Source organism: Phaseolus vulgaris, unplaced genomic scaffold (genome assembly GCF_000499845.2).
Source record: "Phaseolus vulgaris cultivar G19833 unplaced genomic scaffold, P. vulgaris v2.0 scaffold_12, whole genome shotgun sequence".
NCBI lineage: Eukaryota > Viridiplantae > Streptophyta > Magnoliopsida > Fabales > Fabaceae > Phaseolus > Phaseolus vulgaris.
Genome location: NW_027174081.1, coordinates 809,318 through 825,529, shown reverse-complemented (window position 1 = coordinate 825,529; position 16,212 = coordinate 809,318). Strand labels below are relative to the sequence as shown.

Here is a 16,212-nt window from a genome sequence, read left to right as displayed (position 1 = left end):
TTCCACACTCATGTTCTTTTGTTGGAGTCTTTGGAGCTTGTCCATTAACTCCCTATGGTAGTAGGAAGGTATGTGGCAACGTCTTAGGGCTCCCCTAAGGTCATTCCAATATTCTATGGGAGGCTCCCTATTAAGACGTCGGCCTCTCTCTAGAGAGGTCCACCAATACATGGCATTGCTTTGGAAACTAAGGGTTGTTAAGGGTACCTTCCTTTCTTCACTCACCCTATGGCAAGCAAAGAGTTGCTCTACTTTCATCTCCCAATCTAGGTATACCTCTACATCTTCCTTACCATAGAAATGGGGTAGGTCTACCCTTACTTCCCTTGGGCTCTCTTCCTCCCTTTGCCTATTTCTTCTAGGGGGTGGTTGATAATAGTCATTGATTCTAAGGCTACCCTCCTCTAGAGACTCATTACTTTTAGAATGGGATGCATGAGTATGAGATTTTTTTGATTTTTGTGACTTCTCTTCTTGGGCTTTAGTCAACTCATTAATTTTAGTCTCATTCTCCAATTGTCTAAATGAAATCATTTGCACAGCTTGTGAAACTTCTTTCGAAAGAGTTTTTATAGATTTTACTTCACTTTCAATAGACTTTGCATAATGAGAAGAAGAAGACATGACTAAAGCTTTGTGTATATAAGTATTTTACCTTGAGAAAATTTAGGAAAGTCAAAGAAGGTAGTTTTCCAGGTAAGGGAGGTGAGTCACAGTGGACTACTTAAATACCAAGCCTTTGCCTTAGCCAAAAACTATCCCTCAATGTCTTCACACAAAGCTTTCTCTTAGTAAACCACTTAAAACACAATTAAGTTGGAGAAATCAGATTTTAATGCAAGAAAACAAATGCAAGCTAACTAATTAACCAAGCAAGAATTAACAAAGCTTAAACAAAGCAACACAATTGAAAAGCATAACTAATTAAGCAAAGAGATGCAATTAAAAACAATTAATAATTGCTAAACTAGATAGTTCTACACTAGTCGGCCCTAGGTGAGGCTTCTTGGGCACTTGGAGCCCTTGAAGACACACTCACCGTCTAATCACGTAATTAAAGAAGTAATTAACAAGTTGATCATGGTATTCATATGAGCTCTTCTTTGATTTTGATGATGATGATTGCAAAAGCTTAGTGGAGGAGAGTGGAACAAGGCCTTCCTAGGAAGTATGGGTGCCTTGAAGGTGCATGAGGAGTAGTGAGGGTTGGAGTGGTTCGGCCATCTCCATTTGAGAGTGAAGGTTGAAGACTAAATACCTAATTCTAGAGAGAATTTGGCTAGGAGCAATTTGAATGGCACTTGGGCAGCATTTCATTACTCAAAATAGTCTTAAAAATACAACGTGTTGGCTCCTCCTTTTATAGGCTAAGGAAGACCATAATGAAACCCTAATGCTAAACAAAATGAAATGCAAATTACATCACATGGCACATGGCCGGCCTAGTGGAGGATCCTTCTAGAACGTGACCAAATCTTTAGCAAATCTAGGTCAAGTCTCATGGAATCAAGTTTATGCTATTTACACTACACTAATACTAAGCTACCCTTAATGGGCATTCATGTAGCATATACAAATCTTCATCCATTTGCTAGGCCATGGACATAGCAATTGGTCCTAGACGCTCCTCTCATAGGCTTAGACGCTCCTCCCCTTTGGCCTAGACACTCCTCCCTTGCCCTAGACGCTCTTGGTTTGGCTTTGGATGCTCATGTCTTGGCTCTTGTCTTTCTTGTGAGGTTTTGTTTTTCCCTCTTCCAATAGTACTAGCAGTACTAGTATTACTAGCAGTACTAGAATTAATAGCAGTACTAGTATTACTAGCAGTACTAGCATTACTAGCGGTACTAGAAGTACCAGTATTACTAGCAGTACCACTATTACTACCAGCACCAGTATTACTAGCAGAACCAGTATTACTAGTAGTACTGGTATTACTAGCAGTACTAGTGATACTAGCACTACTAACAGTAGTAGTATTACTAGTTATACTAGCAATTGTAGCAATACTAGTATTACTAACAATACTAATATTACGAACAGTACTAATATTACTAGTATTACTAGCAGTAGTAGCAGTACTAGTATTAATAACAGTACTAGTATTACTAGCAGTACTTCTATTACTAGTATTAATAGTATTACTAGCACAACTAGTATTACTAGCAGTACTAGTATTACTAGCAGTACTAGTATTACTAGCAGTACTAGTATTACTAGCAGTACTAGTATTACTAGCAGTACTAGTATTATTAGTAATACTAGTATTAATAGTATTACTAGCAGTACTAGCATTACTAATATTATTTGTTGTACTAGTATTACTAGCAGTACTAGTATTACTAGCAGTAGTAGTACTAGTATTACTAGCAGTACTAGTATTACTAGCAGTACTAATAGTACTTATATTACTAGTATTACTACTAGTACTAGTACTACTAGTATTACTAGCAATACCAGTATTACTAGCAATACTACTAGCAGTAGTAGCAGTACTAGTATTAAAAGCAGTACTAGTATTACTAGCAGTACTTGTATTACTAGTATTACTAGCACTACTAGTAGTACTAGCAGTACTAATATTACTAGCAGTACTAGTATTACTAGCAGTACTAGCATTACTAATATTATTTGTTGTACTAGTATTACTAACAGTAATTGTATTACTAGTAGTACTAGAATTACTAACAGTACTAATAGTACTTGTATTACTAGTATTACTAACAGTACTAGTATTACTAGCAATACACGTATTAGTAGCAGTACTAGTATTACTAGCAGTACTAGTATTACTAGCAGTACTAGTATTACTAGCAGTACTAGTATTACAAGCAGTACTCGTCGTACTAGTATTACAATGGTACTAGTATTATTAGTATTACTAGCAGTACTAGTATTAGTCGCAGTACTAGTATTAGTAGTAGTTTTAGTATTTCTAGCAGTACTAGTATTACTAGCAGTACTAGTAGTACTATCAGTACCAGTAGTACTAGCAGTACCACTATTACAAGCCGTACTAGTAGTACTAGTATTACAAGCAGTACTAGTATTACTAGCAGTACTAGTATTACTAGTATTACTAGCAGTACTAGTATTACTAGCAATATTAGTATTACTAGTATTACTCGAAGTACGAGAAGTAGTAGTATTACTAGTAGTACTACTATTACTAGCAGTACAAATATTACTAGAAGTACTAGAATTACTAGCAGTAGTAGCAGTACTAGTATTACTAGCAGTATTAGTATTACTAGCAGTAATAGTATTTCTAGCAGTAGTAGTATTACTAGCAGTAGTAGCAGTACTAATATTACAACAGTACTAGTATTACTAGCAGTACTTGTATTACTAGTATAACTAGTATTTTTAGTATTACTAGTATTACAACTATTACTTGTATTACTAGCAGTACTAGTATTGCTAGTATTACTAGCAGTACTAGTATTGCTAGTATTACTAGCAGTACTAGTATTGCTAGTATTACTAGCAGTACTAGTATTACTAGTATTACTACTATTACTAGTATTACTAGCAGTACTAGTATTACTACCATTACTAGCAGTACTTGTATTACTAGCAGTACTAGTATTAGTCGTAGTACTAATATTAGTAGCAATATTAGCATTACTAGCAGTACTAGTATTACTAACAGTACTAGGAGTACTAGTATTACTATTATTACTAGCAGTAGTAGCAGTACTAGTATTACTATCAGTACTAGTATTATTAACAGTATTAGTATTACTAACAATAATAGTATTACTAGCTGTACTAGTATTACTAGCAGTAGTAACAGTACAAGTATTATTAGCTTACTAGTATTACTAGCAATACTAGTATTACTATTTTTACTGGTAGTACCGTATTACTAGTATTACTAACAGTACGAGTATTACTAGGAGTACTAGAATTACTAGCAGTACTAGTATTACTAAGATTACTAGCAGTATTAGGATTAGTAGTATTGCTACCAGTACTAGTAGTATTAGCAGTACTAATATTACTAGTATTACTAGCAGTACTAGTATTACTAGCAACACTAGTATTACTAGTAGTATAGTATTACTAGCAGTACTAGCGGTACTAGTATTACTAGCTGAACTAATATTACTAGCAGTACTAGTATTACTAGTATTACTAGCAGTACTAGTATTACTAGCAATATTAGTATTACTAGTATTACTCGAAGTACTAGAAGTAGTAGTATTACTAGTAGTACTACTATTACTAGCAGTACAAATATTACTAGAAGTACTAGAATTACTAGCAGTAGTAGCAGTACTAGTATTACTAGCAGTATTAGTATTACTAGCAGTAATAGTATTTCTAGCAGTAGTAGTATTACTAGCAGTAGTAGCAGTACTAATATTACAACAGTACTAGTATTACTAGCAGTACTTGTATTACTAGTATAACTAGTATTTTTAGTATTACTAGTATTACAACTATTACTTGTATTACTAGCAGTACTAGTATTGCTAGTATTACTAGCAGTACTAGTATTACTAGTATTACTACTATTACTAGTATTACTAGCAGTACTAGTATTACTACCATTACTAGCAGTACTTGTATTACTAGCAGTACTAGTATTAGTCGTAGTACTAATATTAGTAGCAATATTAGCATTACTAGCAGTACTAGTATTACTAACAGTACTAGAAGTACTAGTATTACTATTATTACTAGCAGTAGTAGCAGTACTAGTATTACTATCAGTACTAGTATTATTAACAGTATTAGTATTACTAACAATAATAGTATTACTAGCTGTACTAGTATTACTAGCAGTAGTAACAGTACAAGTATTATTAGCTTACTAGTATTACTAGCAATACTAGTATTACTATTTTTACTGGCAGTACCGTATTACTAGTATTACTAACAGTACGAGTATTACTAGGAGTACTAGAATTACTAGCAGTACTAGTATTACTAAGATTACTAGCAGTATTAGGATTAGTAGTATTGCTACCAGTACTAGTAGTATTAGCAGTACTAATATTACTAGTATTACTAGCAGTACTAGTATTACTAGCAACACTAGTATTACTAGTAGTATAGTATTACTAGCAGTACTAGCGGTACTAGTATTACTAGCTAAACTAATATTACTAGCAGTACTAGTATTAGTAGCAGTACTATTATTACTAGTACTGCTAGTAATACTAGTACTTCTAGTAATACTAGTAATATTTGTACTGCTAGTAATACTAGTACTGCTAATACTGCTAGTACTACTAGTACTGCTAGCAATACTAGTAATCCTAGTACTTCTTGTAATCCTAATACTGCTAGTAATCCTAATACTGCTAGTAATCCTAGTACTCCTAGCAATAGTAGTACTGCTAGTAATTCTAGTACTGCTAGTAATACTCGTACTAAAAGTAATACTAGTATTGCTATTACTTCAAGTAAAACTAGTACTGCAACTTATACTAGTACTGCTAGTAATACTAGTTCTGCTAGTAATACTAGTACTGCTAGTGATACTAGTAGAGCTAGTTATACTCGTACTGCTAGTTACACTCGTACTGCTTACTAGCACTACTGGTAATACTAGTACTGCTAGTAATACTAGTACGACTAATACTGGTAATATTGCTAGTACTACTAGTACTGTTAGTAATACTAGTACTCCTAGTAATACTACTACTGTTAGTAATACTAGTAATACTAGTAATGCTAGTAATACTAGTACTGCTAGTAATACTAGTAATCTTAGTACTGCTGGTAATCCTATTACTGCAAGTAATTCTAGTAATACTAGTACTGCTAGTAATCCTAGTATTGCTGGTAATCCTAGTACTGCTAGCAATACTAGTACTACTAGTAATACTTGTACTTCAACTAATACTAGTATTTCAAGTAATTCTAGTAATGCTAGTAATACTAGTACTGCTAGTAATACAAGTATTGCTAGTAATAATAGTACTACTACTAATACTAGTACTGCTAGTAATACTTGTACTACTAGTAAGACTAGTACTGCTAGTAATACTAGTACTACTAGTAATATTAGTAATACTAGAACTCTTAGTATTGTTAGTAATACTAGTACTGCTTGTAATACTACTAATGCAAGTACTCCTAGTAATACTAGTACTGCTAGTAACACTAGTTCTTCTAGTAATACTAGTACTCCTACTAATACTAGTACTGCATTTCACTAAATTTAGGCAACAAGTGGTGAAATGAAGATTAAAAGCCTATTCCTAAGAGAGTTTAGGCAAGGAGTGAGAATGGCAAAATTTTGGCAGCATTTCACTATTCAATTTAATCTTCCAAATACATGAGCCATTTGAATGAGAAGCATTTGAATTTGGAGCCAATTCCTTGTCACAAGGGAAGTGTGACTTGGTTTCTATTTTTGGCACCTCCTAAATCTATACCTACACCTTCTTTTGTGTCACATGGAAGGTGTGACTTAGCTTTATACATTTGCACCTCTTATATTTATATCTACACCTCCCTTTATGTTCTACTAAAAATACTCAAAAGTAATTACAAAGAAAGACATCCAATGATGCTTAGTTTGCCCATATCTTCTATTTGTTGTGCTTAAGTTGAAGCTTGAACTTGTATTTGGGCTTGGGCTTGGGCTTTTTCTATCATGGGCTTGGGCCTCTTCTATCATCCCCTCCCTCTTGAAAAGGATTTGTCCTCAAATCCAATGCTTCTTCTTCATCATCATTATGTGGATGTATGCGGCTGGATGGTTTCCATCATCCCCTCCTTGTTGAGAGGATCTGTCCTCAGATCTACAATTTTGATCTCGAACAACAACCTTATTCCTATTTTGAAAACTAGGCTCGTCCTCCAGGATCAAATGTCCATCTCTGTGAGTCATCAAACAAATCAAATGTGTTAGTTTGAGCAGTTGTGTAAACATTAATTTTAGGAAGTTGCCATTCCTTTTGTTTTTCTATTGTTTTTGGCAACTTCTCATAATATTTCTCTATTTGTTGTTGTATTTGTTCTTGAATCCTCTCATGCATTTTCTTAACAAAATCATCTTTTGTAACTCCTTCCTTATGCACAAAGGTATGTGGATTAGGAAGGGGTAATAAATCAAAAGGAGAAAGAGGATTAAGTCCATATACAACTTCAAATGGGAAAATATTGGTAGTTTTGTGAACTACACTATGGTATGTATGCTCATCTCTAGAGTTGTGTTTGTCCTTTATGATTATTCTAGGCATAGTAGAAAGAGGTAGATTTTCAAATGTATTTTGACCATGCTTTTGAGGATGATAAGAATTTAAAGTGTACAACTTAGTTGCAAGTTTTCCCTAGAGAATCCTCAAATCATGGTTTGTGAAATTTGGAGCTCTATCTAACACTATGCTTGAAGATAAACCATGAGGATGTATCACTTCTCTAGAGAAGAGTTTATCCATATCCATGAAAATGGAATCAAAACCTTTTGTTGTCCTAGGAAGCTCTAATATGAAATTTGTGTCTTCCCAAGGATCATTTGCAAAAGTTGAAGGAGTATAGAGTTCTTGAGACATTGCCTTAGGTGTAGTTTGAAAACAATTGTACCTAAGGTAATGTCTTTGAACCTCTTTTCTCATGGGGGACAAAAGTTTTCCTTTTAAAAGCGCTAGAGTTTTATCAACTCTAATTTGACCCATGAGTTCTCCTTCATGAAGACTTTCTCTCTTATGTGTAAAGATAGTCTCGTTGTTACAACCATTGTTTATGAGAATTTGTACACTTGGCAATGGTTGTCTCAATAAGACATGGCAAGTTTCTTTAGGCACTACCTCACATAAAAATTTGTTTTTGTAGATGCTTATAGATAACTTGACATTCAATTGGTGATATCCTAGCACATATGAGAAATAATCTACTTTATCTTTATCTATGCAAGCTTCTTTTAAAGACTCTTCTTTTTTGCTTATGCTTGCAAGTGTTCCTTTACAAGAGGTAAGGCTAGGTTGTTCAACAAGAAGCATGTTTTCAAGGGTATTTTCAATGTGCTTGCCTTGTTTAATGACCTTGTGGGAAGGAACACTCTTCTCCCACGCCTTTTGTTTCACAAGGTTCTCTTGCTTTTCTATTTTTACATTTTCATCACTCTCACTAGCTTCTTTTTCTTCGCTACTATTCTCATCTTTGTCCCTTATGATCATAGATCTTTCATTGGAACATTGAGATGCTAATTGATCATTGCCAAGGTATTCTAAGCATGGAATTTCTCTAGCTTGAGTGTTTGAGATATGCTTGGTTAGGTTTTGGGAAAGTTCTAGAGATGTTTCTTGTATATGTTCTTCCCCTCTATGGAACTCATCCTTGTCATAAGATACATAGTATGAACTTTGTTTTTGACTTGATTGTTTTCTCAAAATTTGTTTTTCAACTTTAATGCTAAGTTGAATCAAGTCATTTAAATCTCTATAAGGTAAAAGTTCAACTTTGTTTCTTATCTCAAGTTTGAGACCACTTAGAAACCTAGCTATGGTGGTATGGTTGTCTTCGTTAATCCTTGCCCTCTCAATATATGATATCATATTTTGCCAATATTTTTCTACACTCATATCTTTTTGATGAAGTCTTTGGAGCTTGTCCATGAACTTCCTATTGTAATGTGAGGGAATATGGCGACATCTCAAGGCTCCCCTAAGGCAAGATGTAATGGGAGGGTCCTTGTGGAGATGTCTCTCTCTTTTTAGGGCATTCCACCAATACATAGCATCACATTGAAAACTTAAGGTAGCTAAGGGTACTTTCTTTTCTTCACTCACATGGTTGTAAGCAAAAAATTGCTCTACCCTCATCTCCCAATATAGATATGTTTCTACATCTTCTTTTCCATAGAAATGAGGTAGCTCTACCTTAACCTCCTTTAGGTCTTCTTGTCTCTCTTTTCTAGCTCTCCTAGGGGGTGGTTCATTTATCCCAAGACTTTCTTCCCCAAAAGAATCATAAACTTGAGTATATGCATGAGAATGTAATTTTTTTGAAATTTGAGACTTCTCATCCTTTGCTTTAGTCAATTTATTAGTTTTGGCCTCATTCTCCAATTGTTTAGATGAAATTGATTGAATATCTTTGGAAATTTGTTTCAAAAGGGATTTGATGGATTTCATATCACTTTCCATAGACTTTGAAGAATGAGAAGACATGACTAGAGCTTTGTGTTTAGAAATATTTTACTTTGAGAAAAATGAGGGAAGTTAAAGAAGGTAGTTTTCCAGGTGATCCTGCCTGTTGACCAAAACGCTGGAGCTTTGCCTCGTCAAACTTGGATCGACGTATGCGCCGTGTTTGCCTCCGTCCTTCACCGCGATCCACCTCAAGAACCTGCAAAAGACGAAACGACGCCGCTGCGGCCGATCGCGCTCCGACGCCCAAGTCAGCGACTGGACCACCAATTACTTAAGAGTAAAACTCAAGAACTCTAAGGAACCGTGACCAGTTCTCTCTCAGTATACTCAAGACTCGCAAGCGTAAAGAAACAATCTGAATGTCCGTACCTCAGAAGTTCGTTGGAAACTCTTATATACCTGGGCACTTTCTCTCTCCTGGCAGTTACACATCTGGACACGTGGCTCGCATCCAGCTGTACACGTGCCATCATCTGGAGCATCCTTGACTTGGGCGCTACTTCTGACTCTTCTTTGGCTAAGTTACTTATGCATGGTATACTCAGTGCATAGATGCCTTGGAGCGTGATCTCTTCTGAATGGCGAGTTCGGGTGCCTTCGTATACACCTTCCCTGTGGTCTCGCCGGCCGCCTTCATGATCTGCCCTACCTGCTTCACCGTGTATGTTCAAGTGTGCTATCTCCCAAGCTCATCCTCTGGCCAACTGGGAAATGACCATCTGCCTTCATCTTCGGCGATGTCCTTGTTTCGGCGATCTCCAATCACTTGGTCGCCTGGGTTCACATCTGGCGACTTCATCTTCAACCCGGTGACCGCCGGTTCAGGTACGATGGAGATCGGAGCACGCCAACTTAATAACTGGCGTCTACGCGAACCCCCCGACTTGCTCCCCTTCTGCCATCCAACACGCCTATATAATGGCTCGACGCCACGTCATTACTCCCGACTACCAGGGCGGTACACAAGCCCCCCAGTCTTAAGCGAAGACTTGTCCAGCGAAAAGACTAAAGGAGTCACGTCACTACCGATCTACGTGGCGCTGGCGCAGAATTCCAAACGTTTGTACTTTCTGCTTCCTTGACGCTCCACCAAACACTCTTCCAATCGCTCGACACGTGGCTTCATCAACGGTTGCCTTTAGTTGTCGTTTGCGCTTCCAAAACCATTTGAAAAACCCTTAAACCCATTTCACTTCTACTGTTCCATCACCTCTTTGCTTTCTCAAACGCTCTGAGTTTCTTCTGCGAAAACCCACGACGCTCTTCAACCTCCTGGATTCTCAACTTCCTTCATCGTTCTTCTGATCATAAAAAGGTACTCCCTTTACTTCTTCTGCTGAGTTTTCCTGCATTTTAACCGATTCGCATCATCCATTAACTGTCTGGTGCATACGTTGTGGGCTGTTTCTCCTGTTTCTCCCTTCTCGTAACTTAGGGCTTCGTCTCCACTACAACGAACCTTCGTTCGTTCGTTTTTTTATTTTTCATCCTTCTTTCACGATCGAGCCAGCCTCTGCGAACCCCGCTCACCTTTCCCTTTCTTTTTCCTTTGCAGTTTCCGCGATGGCTCGCTCAAAGATCACCCCAAATCCTCCTCCCTCGTCACGAAACCCTTCATCTCAAGCTCACAACCCACCACGAGCACCTGGTGCTTCTTCTTCCCAGGCTGAGAGGCCTGCAACCTCTCACCCTGACGTGGCTCAGGCTACTCCACCGGTCGCCGGAGGAGCCTCCGTCCCCACTCCAGACTATAAAAAACTTTACCCCTAGGCCAGCTCGGCACTGCTGAAAGAAACTTCTTCGATAAACTCTGCAACAGCGGTACTCCGACTAAGGAAAGGGGACCAGTCGGATCTTTCTTTTCACAAGGAGCATGAGAGTAAGATGGTCGTGCTGCCTTGCCATCCTGAGGAGCCGATCTGTGCTGACGACAAAGCGAGCGATGGCGAGTCGTTCTGCTTTCTCTACACGACGTTTTTCAAGAAGGTGAAGCTCCGACTTCCCTTTACTCGTTTCGAGTGGGAACTGCTGACCGAGCTCGACATCGCCCCTGCCCAGCTTCACCCCAACAGCTGGGCGTTCGTAAGGGCGTTCCAGATCATATGTGCACATCTGGTACTGCCAGCATCAGTGGATGTTTTCCTCTTCCTTTTTGAAGCCAAGCATCCAGGAGATCACCTTTGGGTGAGTCTGAATGGGATTGCTGGGAGGTCGATCCTTTCTATCTTCCAGCAATCTTATAAGGATTGGAAAGGCAAATTTGTCCAAGTGCGTCAAAACGACCAGGATGCCTCGCTGCTCGACGGCTTTCCCTTGTACTGGGTAAACAAGGGAAATAAAGAATCCAAGGGAAGCTTCAGGAGGCCAAGAAGCCCTGACAATATGGGAGCCTTGGACAAAGATCTGTGCCTCTTCTGGAAGAGCGTGGCAGACGCCAACATCACTTTCCTTACCACTGCGCTCATCTCCTTCGAGTTCTTCGAAGACCAACTCGAGGCTCGAATAGGTTAGAGCTCACCTCAATATCTAAGTTATTGCTCTTGGCGATACCTCTGTTAACTGTTTTTGGGCGTCTTGTCTGTTGTGCACAAGACTTGGGTTTATTTTTCGCACCACTTATCTGCTTTACTTGCATACTGACTCATGTGTTTATCTTTCTCTCTGATTTGACCCATGTACCTTTGCATTATACAGATCTCATGTTGGGCAAGGGAAAACTGGCTAAATTGAGGGCGCTCGCCCGAGCCCATGGGTTGGCATCGGGCTCCCAAACTGTGCCCAATTCAGTGGTGGAGATCGCCGCTGCCCAGGGCAGATCGCCCCCTAAAGGATCGCCCCCTAAAGGCCCAGCTCCTTTAGAGGCCCAGCCCGCCCAACAACGCAAGAAGCTCATCCTCAGGAAGCCAAAAAGGAAAACCCCTCAGGTGGTGCAAGAGGATGAAGAAGAAGACGATGAGGCAACCGAAGATGGCCTTATCACCAAGAGGAAGAGGGTGGCGCCTTCTTCACCACCTGCTCCACCTCCTCCTCCAACATCAACACCACCTTCCACGCCAGCTCCACCTCCAACACTACTTCCCCCCTAGTTCCCGCATCACCCGTCCAAGAAGTTCCCTTGGCAGCTGCATTTCCTATGGTTGAGGCTGCCGAGCTCAACTTCATGGAGAACCCCCCGAGCGCCTCCACGCCATATGTATCAGCTGGCGGGGGTCCTCCTTCAACTGCCTCAACCGCGGAAGCCGCACTAGGCGGGGATGAAGGTGCTCACAACTCGCCTATCATCATCACCGAATCCCCGTCGTCGCCACCACGCCAAGAAGCTCCCACTCAACAGCCAACTCAAGAAGGTGGTGGCGAGAACCAACAACAGGCTCCCCTGGTGCCCCCACGAGCAAACCTCTCCCTTGAGGTCAAAAGGGTGTGGGAACCCTTCTCAGCAAAACTTAAGATGATGGCAGAGGATTTTCCCTCCATCATATCAAAAGCTGTGGAGAGTTCCAGCAAAAAACTCCACGATGACATCTTCGTGCTCCAAGAGGAGAACCGCACAATAAGGATTGAGGTGGAGAAGTTATCCTGCAATCTCATGCTCGCGGAGATCGATCACTCCCGAGTGGAGGATGCTATGAGCACCGAGCTCCGGGTGGCACGCAAGGAGGCCACCGATCTACGCCATAAGGTGCAGCTCTTAGCTCAGGAGAAGATCGAGCTGGAAAGCAAGCTGGTCCCTTATCGCGTCAAAGTGGCTGACCTGGAGGCATCGATCAAAGCAGATGCCGCCAAGGTAAAAACCCTTGAGAAGAGGTCAGCTGATCGGGAGGTCTTCTTGGGGAAAGTTGAAAAGGAGAGAGACGACACCATGGCCAAACTCGCCGAGGCCAAAGAGGAAAATGGGAAGATTGCCACAAAGCTGGCTCAGGCGCAGGCGGAATCCAAGAAGGTTGCTGAGGACCTCCTTCAAGCTCGGGAAACAATTGAAGAACTCAAGAAACAAGCTGAAGAGCTAAAACAGCAGAACGAGGGGCTCAAGAAGCAGATTGAAGAACTCGAGCTGAGCTCTGCCCAGATCCTTGCTGCTGGGTTCGATGTTGCCTTGGAACAATTCGCCTGCCAGTACCCTGACTTGGATCTCTCCATGGTGTCGCTGAACAATGAGGTGGTGGACGGGAAGATTGTTCCTTCTGAAGATTAGTTGCTTCCCTCCATCCATTATTCCTATGCTTTCTCCTTTACACAAACTCACTTGTAATAGGTTTTTCCCTTTTTCTGTACATGTATTTTGAACTAATGCCACTTATATTATGACATTTCCCGCTCCTTTACATAATCTCTCTTGCCAATTTTATCTTCCTCGCATAAATCTCTTAGACGAAATTAACTTAGTGACTCTGCGAGCGCGATTGTATACTAACTGCTTCGAACCATCAGCTTTCGAATGACAACATTCTAACAACTTGTAACCTCAAGGTAACGAACCTTAGCGCGAAACCATTTTTTTCAAATAACGAGCTTCAACCCAACTAACGGCTTAAGACACAGCTCACCTGATCTGCCTTATCAAAACGGGCCTTAGCTTTCTCGCCATCGCTTGAATTTCTCCTGGTTGCCAAAGACTCTTGGCGATACTAACTTCCTCTTGCTTTCACAATTTGGCCATTGTTCCTTTATCTGGGAGTAGAGGCGCCTTTCGGATCCTTCTCTACCTCCCTGAGCTTCAGAACAAGGAACCGGGTGGCTGGGCGTTCTCTTCGAACCTACCTTAGCCACCCTCCGAACTTCTTCCACCCTTTACACCGTACCTGAACTCGTTCGAGACGAGAAGGATTTTATCTTGCCTGAACTCGCTCATCGGCGAGAAGGTCTTTAACTCGCCTGAACTCGCTCATCGGCGAGAAGGTCTTTAACTCGCCTGAACTCGCTCATCAGCGAGAAGGTCTTTAACTCGCCTGAACTCGCTCATCGGCGAGAAGGTCTTTATCTCGTGCCTCCACATTGCCCCAGGGGCTACATCTTCTCTCCCCCAGAAACACTGAGGACTTTTTGCTAGTGCCTCTACATTGCCCCAGAGGCTACATCTTCTCTCCTCTGGAAGCACTGAGGACTTTTACTGGTGCCTCTACATTGCCCCAGAGGCTACATCTTCTCTCCTCTGGAAGCACTGAGGACTTTTACTGGTGCCTCTACATTGCCCCAGAGGCTACATCTTCTCTCCTCTGGAAGCACTGAGGGCTTTTTACTCTTCCTCGCCTTCACTCGCTCGACGGCGAGGAGGTCTTTATCTCGCCTCAGGACGCGCGAGGGCGTTGAGGTCTTTTAACCGGTGCCTCCGATCGCCGAAAGACGATGAGGACTTTAAACTTTAACTGATGCCGCCAATCGCCGAAAGACGATGGGGACTTAGAAAACCTTTTAGAAAGCATGCAACATAACTCCAACTCACCTTAAATCACATATAAGTGACAAGGTCTTTCTTCAAAACTTTCGGAAAACAACAAGCATGCAATCTAAAACACTTTAAACTTTGAAAACTCTTCTTTATTGGGCGGCCTCATTAAAAACCCTCCTTAGGGAAAAAAGAGTGCCCCCTCCAAACTATTTTAACAGAAACATTGTAAAGCTCTTCGTGTTTGTTTTTACTTACAAAGTTCTTAACTGTAATATAACTTGAGGTACGTGGCGTTCCAAGTGCGAGGAATCGCCCCTCCTTCCAATGTTTCCAAACGATAGGCGCCGTTCCCGAGCGCCTCGGTTATTCTGAACGGTCCCGTCCACTTAGGCGACAGCTTGTTCTCCATCTCGTACTAGTGGGCCTTCCTCATCACCAGATCGCCTTCTCTGAACTGTCTTGGCATCACCTTCGAGTTATATCTTCGTTCAATCCTTCATTTCACTGCCTCAGCCTTCACTCTTGCCTCCTCCCTGACCTCATCCAGCAAATCCAGATTCAGCCTTCTTTCCTCATTCGAGTCTTCCGCTACAAAGTTCTGGAATCTCGGCGAGCTCTCTTGGATTTCCACTGGAATCATTGCGTCGCATCCATAGACCAGGCTGAATGGGGTCTCATGGGTTCCTGACTGCTCGGTGGTGTGGTACACCCAGACTATACGGGGTACCTCCTCAGCCCAGCTTCCTTTGGCTTTCTCTAGTCTTCTCTTCAAACCTCTTAGCAATACCCGATTGGCTGACTCTACTTGGCCATTCGTCTGAGGGTGCTCGACGGATGCAAATACTTGTTGAATTCCCACCCCTTCGCACAGCTTCTTCAACAGGTGACTTGCAAACTGAGTCCCGTTGTCCGACACCAGTCGCTTGGGCACACCAAACCGGCACACAATGTTCTTCCACACGAAACCTTCGATCTTGTGTGCGGTGATCTGGGCCACTGGTTCTGCTTCGATGCACTTGGTGAAATATTCAATCGCCACCACCAAGTACTTCATCTGCCTGATCGCCAGCGGGAATGGTCCCAGGATGTCGATTCCCCATGTATGAAACGGCCAGGGGCTGTAAATCGACTTCAACTCCTCGGGAGGCGCCTTGTGCCAATCGGCGTGCTGCTGGCATTGCTTGCAGCACTGCGCATACTTCTTACAGTCTTCTCTCATTGTTGGCCAGTAGTAACCTGCACGGAGAGTCCTTGCGGCCAGAGCTCGACCCCCGACGTGGCTTCCGCATATCCCTTCATGGAGCTCTGCCATAATTCTTGTACATTTCTCGCCATGCACACATTCCAGGAGTGGGTGAGTGAACCCAAACCTATACAGCTCGCCATCAATCATTGTGAACTTGCTAGAATTCTTCTTTATCTTCCTAGCCTCTGTCGGATCCAGCGGGAGAAGGCCATCCGCCAGGCATCGCTTGTATTGTGTTACCCAGGTGTCTGGCTCATGGGTCACGCAGACGTGCGTCATGTTCACCTTTTCTCCCTGACATGCTCTTATTCTTGGCGACCTCAAGGTCTCTTGAGTCAAGGATCTGTGACTCCTCGCCGCTTTCTCCGTCGACTTGCTTATCTGAAGAACCAGGTGATCTGCCACAAATGCTCTCGGCGTCTTCAGAGTTTCTTGAATCACCGTCCTCTGCCTACCCCTCTTGCCTG

The 16,212-nt window shown here is 41.4% G+C and overlaps 1 protein-coding gene across 1 annotated transcript; it reads right to left on the bottom strand.

The window, feature by feature from the left end:
* Positions 1-1,660: 1,660 nt before the first annotated feature.
* Positions 1,661-12,701, bottom strand: LOC137816888 (uncharacterized). The gene is made up of 7 exons (XM_068620050.1): positions 12,511-12,701; positions 4,874-5,043; positions 4,466-4,770; positions 4,112-4,379; positions 3,534-3,766; positions 2,726-3,321; positions 1,661-2,081 (listed from the first exon to the last, which is right to left on the bottom strand). Exons 1-7 carry the CDS (start codon positions 12,699-12,701, stop codon positions 1,661-1,663), a joined length of 2,184 nt encoding a protein of 727 aa, XP_068476151.1.
* Between the last annotated feature and the right edge of the window lie 3,511 nt (positions 12,702-16,212).